We start from the raw sequence: 5618 nt of genomic DNA, 5'->3' as shown, positions 1-5618 counted from the left end.
TAAGCTGGACGCCAAATAAAATGCCCCATACTACATAAAAATGATTCGAATAGTCTTAGGGCATGTTTGATTAATAAAATTAGAGCATGCAATTGAAATTATTAATTCGTAGGCCCAATAATTCTTTGTTTGTTTTGAATTTTATTTTAAGATTATTAATTCTATGGATAATTAATCCAACAAATTTGTAAGATTATTAATAATGGAGTAGGAGTGTAATTATATATCTTGAGTTGAAAAATAAAATATATATATTTTTTTTATCATTGACTAAAAATTAAAACACTCATTATTTTTATATAATTTTATATTTTAGAAGACTAAAAATAATTTTTAAAAATTAAAAAATATTTTTTGATATTTATTTTATCAAATTAGTTTATATTTTTTAAAAAAAATAAAAAAACAAACTTAAAATGACCTTTGTATTTTGTATTTTTATTTTGCTTTTATTTATTTATTTATAATTTTTTTCAAAATCATGTTTATGAAGAAATTTTGATAAAGTAAAAATTGTGAAGAAAAAGATGAGATTGAAAAAGAGGATAAATATAGTTGTTATTTTACATTCATATGTTTTCTTATCCAATGCAAATCAAACAATAGAGAAGGAAATAATTTATCTCACTAATCCAATTAGATAGTAAATACCACACTAATTTAATAGAATTATTAATACCTTCACTATTAATCTTGTGAATCAAACATAGCTTTATTGTACAATCGGACATTTGCTTGTGTAAACAAAAAAATCCACAGCCAGAACAGAGAACTCCTGGGCCATAATCTACAACATTGAATAACAATTTCGTGCATAACAATTAGAATGTTGTGTAAGAAATTATACTCCACTGAATTCTAATCACCCACCACACTTGGTGTTCTTCCACGGCACGGTACAAAGTTGCCCTCTTTCGCTTTCCGCCAATCATTTACATCCGAGCTCTCTAAACCTTCTATTTCCATTTGATTGCAGCACTTCCACTACAATCATTCACAATCAAACTCTCCAGAAGTGTCTTTTCCAAGAGAACCTTCCTGTTTTCCTTACTTTGATCCCAACCTGTCAAAAACTTAAAACATGAATCCATGGGCTCCAACGTCAGGCTCAGAATGTGTAGACGATGTCTTGTCACATTCCTTTTCTTTCCAGCCATTAAGGGTAGATAGAACTTGTTCATCCAAAAACTATAAAACACTTTCAGCATCCAAGACTTCTCAATATACTGCTGAGAACTTCAATAACCTCTGAAGGATTAGCAATCGATCCAGCCAGATATATAGCATGATACTCCAAACCTTTCCACTGAGCAATTAAAGCGAAATGTGGACGATTGTATTCCCTACTAACAATCTCTAGAATCACCGTTTTTGGACTTGCGGAAACTATGTGAGTGAGACCAGCCCCATGAGCACCAATAATGACTGAAGCGCCTTGAATGGCCCGCACTTGCTCTTTCATCGTCATGTGTGCGAACAATCCATTGATCAGGTTTATTTTGCATTCCAAATGATTTGAAACCCAACTCTTTAAAACATCAAACACCTCTTGTTCATTGCTAAGCCTTGACTCAACTTTACCATCGTGTCGTGGATGAGCTAAATAATCCTCGCGTCGAACAAAGAGTACATTGTGACCCGAGACTGGTATTGAGGTCCGGTGTCTACGTACTGGTATTCCAAAAGCTGCTCTTATCATCTCTCCAAACTCAGATAATCGTGCAGTTTTCAGCTCATCGGGTTTTTGCCACAACTCTTGTGCAGAAGCTCCACGACAATTTATGTCTACTGACAGACCCTTAAATAGGGGAGTTTCATATCCCAAAGGTGAGAGGATCGCATGGCGAAAACAGACCGGACCACTAAAGTTTTTCGCGTACCTAAGGCTTGAAAACAATTTCCTCCATGTTTCTTCCAAGCGTGTCTGAAATTATTTGCCAGATGAAGAGTAAAATAAACAAAAAATAAAAGCTAAGTGCTCTAATATAAAATTTGCAAATTTTACTACTATAAGTGAATCTTGATCCATGAAAGAACGATAAGAAAAAAGTGACAACAAAGTACTGGTAATTTTTGCATTTGAAGTTGCTAAAAGATGAAGCACATTAATTAAAACAAGTGATCAAGGAAGAAAATGGGGCAAGTCGAGCAGCATTTGGCGCATATGCTAAATTCACATCAAGTAAGTTCATGTCACTGGCTTCTTTGATGTGATGAACGTGTCAACTGAAACATTACAGCTAGTAAACAGGAACTGCGAACGGTCCAGCATCAATAGTCAAAGAAAGGTAGAAAAGAATGATCACAGCTATACAAAAGAAGGGAAAATACAATGGAGAGAGAAATTCAGATGCAGAGTAAAAAGGAAAATTTCTTGTGAACTGAAATGAATCTTCCATACAAAGCAAAAGAAGTCTAAATGCAATTTTTTTTTTTTTTTTTTTTTTTTTTTTTTTTTTTTTTTTTCACATTTCAATTTCAAGAATATAAGAGGGTGAAAATTCAGTGATTTTTAGGGTCTTGGGATCGAGGTCTTCTTTCTTTGTGTTTTTTTGTTGTTGATCACATATGTAGGTCATGATTTAGTTAGAACTTAGATTTAACCAAAGATGTGGCTTTAAATGAAGCTAAATTGCAAAAATTCATCAGTGAGGCCAACCTGTAATTGGGAATAAACTTTTCATGTATAAAAAATCTAGGTCATGTTTTAAAAGCCTAGATTTTCAAGTACTCATAAAATTCGTTTCTCTAATTCCCACTAGTCTCTCTGTCACTTGCACAGCAAAAGTGAGATTATATGATAGCAAAAAAACAAGATGCCAGAATTCAAAAGATGATATAAATAATAGGAATTTGCGAGCCCACATACCACACAATGACCATCTACAAAAACCAAATTAGGTCGATAAGGCAAGCCAGTAACTCTAGAAGCCACATATGCACTGTACCAGTCTGTAAATGTGTGGAAAACATTCGCATACTCAAAGCGCGTAATGAGGAGTGTTGGCTCCTCAATCCACTGCAAGAAGAGACATTCATGTCAGAGATATAATGACATAACAAGAGAGAGAATTAAATACTACTACAAAATAGAGGCATGACACAAGAAAAGATATATACAATCTTCCATAACACCATGGTCATGCAGATTTTTCATCAAAGCAAGTGGTGACATATGTTATGTGAAAGCCACCTCTTGAAATGATTTAAAATCCCTTTTTCACCACTAGAAGAAAAAAAAAGAAGAATAAGAATGGTGCAATAGGTTGAATATTTGATTTATGTTGTGTTTGGTTGGGGGATTTGAGAAGAGATTTGAAAAAAGAAAGGGAAAAGGTGTGTAAAACTAGGCGAAATATAGGTATATTTTATTCTTATTTCACCTACCTTTTTCTTTTCTCTTTCCAAATCTCTCGACTAAACATAGTATTAAGGAAACTTCCTAACCTGCTTTTGGGAAGTTTGATTTTAGAAAGTTATAGTCTTGGGAAGTTCTCTTTTAAGAAATTACTTAATTTGTTTATCAAAAGTTACAAACATGGAAAGTTTCCTACATAAGTCTAAATTTGAAAATGTTCACGTGCAGTCTTCTTAAGCTTTGCCCATGCAGAAAGCAAAGAGAAAATTCGATACCAGTAGTCTAAAAACAATATAACTTCAGTCATTATTACTAATGAAGAAAACACTGATAAATTTAAAATTACAGATACTGCAAAAATGTTAAGCAACTTAAGCTGGCATTTACCAAACTAGAGCCTATCTGATCAAAAACCCGACACAAAATCTATTTTGTTAGCAACTGAAGTCACCGACACTCCAGAAGAAAATTTAAAATAGTTTTAGAATCATTTTCTCCCTTAATTCAAGAACTTTCCAAAAACAGGATAACAAGATTCCTGCTTTGAGTAAAAAATTGATCAGTTTTAACACTTGATCATTAAAGCAAAACAAATTAGAACTAATGCATTTTGAGTCCAGATCATAGGGCACAATTAAATTAATTACTGCGAACTCATTATCAACTAAAAGTTCATAACTTGAGTTGAATAAAACAAAGTTCATAACCACCATATTTCAAGTGTTATCAATGCAGAAAACAACCAATAAATGTCAAACTAGATATTCCACATAAAAGCATTCTTACTAGGAGATGTAATGCCATTATTGCCACATTTGGAGTCAAAAGTTCATAATTTCAATAGCTGTGATCATGCACATCTAAAAATTCACAACTTCAATAATTAAAACAAAGAAAAATTCTAACCTCAGAGCATTCGAAGTCTCTAGAATCAACTAACCGAATCGAATCGACCAAAGAACGCATAGTGTGATTCGAAATCTCACCATTCTTCAAATACCGATTCAGAAAGTCTTCATCCACAAGCTTCCTTCCACGACTCGATCCATCGACAACCTCAACATCAAAAGCCCCAAATTCAAACACCGGCAATTCATCATCCTCTCCCCTCCCGATCACCTCCTCCAACCTCTCTCCTCCAATCGACATTCTAATCTTCTCCGGATGCATCCGAATCCTCCCTCCTTCACATATCGAGCTCCTCAACGTCATACTATAAAAACACCTAAACCACCCCGCTCCTCCGCCGCCGGAAACCACCGATTTCGAAGATTTGAGAACGTCGATCCGGCGAGTGAAGCCGTTGCCGAAGTAGCCCTCGCAGGATCGTAAGGTGACGTTAGGGTTTAGAGACCAGGGGAGGTAGGAAGGAAGGATCGGCCATGGTTTGGAGTGGAAAAATCGGCGGTTTCCCGGCGGGGTGTGGCGTTTGATGGCGGAGGAGTGGTGGTTGTCCGGCGGAGGATGGTGGCGGAAGTGATCGAGGTGGGAGGAGAGGTAGAAGTAGAGGTAGAGAGAGAGTAAGTTGAAAGCGAAGAGAGAGAGGATGATTTTGAGCTTGCTTCTCCTGTTCATGTTCTTTAGTTTTTTCTCTCTACAGAGCTCCCTCTCTCTCTCTCTCTGAGTTTCTCTGTAATGAGAGAGGGTTTTGCTGTAATGCTTGTTAGGGTCGTCGCTTGATGCTGACTAATTGTGTATTGACGCGTGGATGGTTGAGCAAAAGTCAGGGTGTAGTCGATTGGTTACGTAATTTCTAAGAGTGATGATAATGTGTGAACCAGTGTGTATAATAATTATCTATATTTACAATATTGGAGGATAGCAGTGATTTAGACCCCCTCAATTTTCACCATCCCCACACATACATGGTGGGTGGTAATTGGAGGAGAAGAAAAAAAAGAAAGAGAAAAAAAAAAGTGACCAATCAAAAAAGAAAGGGGGTCAAAGGGGGTGGGGAAAGGGGGTCTCAATCTTTATTCTTGTTGGATCCGTGAGGGTCTATCACGGTTCTCATTTTGATAATTTAAACTGTTGAATATGTAAAATTTGTCGAGTAATATATGCCTATAAAAAATAATATTGATCAGATATTAATAACTATGTGATTAAATTAATTTTGTATAAAAAAAATAGATAGTGAAAAAAGAAACGATTGACAGAAATTTAATTCGATGAGATAGCTATCGATATCCAATCAACGTAATTTTTTACAAATATATAATACTTGATAAGTTCTACACATTGAACGATTCAAATAACC

General features: G+C 35.0%; 1 protein-coding gene across 1 annotated transcript; it reads right to left on the bottom strand.

The window, feature by feature from the left end:
* Nucleotides 1-659: 659 nt before the first annotated feature.
* On the bottom strand, nt 660-5036 carry LOC114305260 (beta-1,2-xylosyltransferase-like). The gene is made up of 3 exons (XM_082880250.1): nt 4265-5036; nt 2870-3019; nt 660-1924 (listed from the first exon to the last, which is right to left on the bottom strand). The coding sequence occupies exons 1-3, from the start codon at nt 4931-4933 to the stop codon at nt 1202-1204; spliced, it is 1542 nt and encodes a 513-aa protein (XP_082736376.1). The 5' UTR covers nt 4934-5036; the 3' UTR covers nt 660-1201.
* Nucleotides 5037-5618: the final 582 nt, after the last annotated feature.

The sequence above is a fragment of the Camellia sinensis genome, chromosome 7 (assembly GCF_055761805.1).
Source record: "Camellia sinensis isolate YWXY chromosome 7, ASM5576180v1, whole genome shotgun sequence".
In the NCBI taxonomy this organism is placed as follows: Eukaryota; Viridiplantae; Streptophyta; class Magnoliopsida; order Ericales; family Theaceae; genus Camellia; species Camellia sinensis.
The sequence above is the reverse complement of the archived record's forward strand: the minus strand, read 5'-3'. Positions and strand labels throughout refer to the sequence as shown.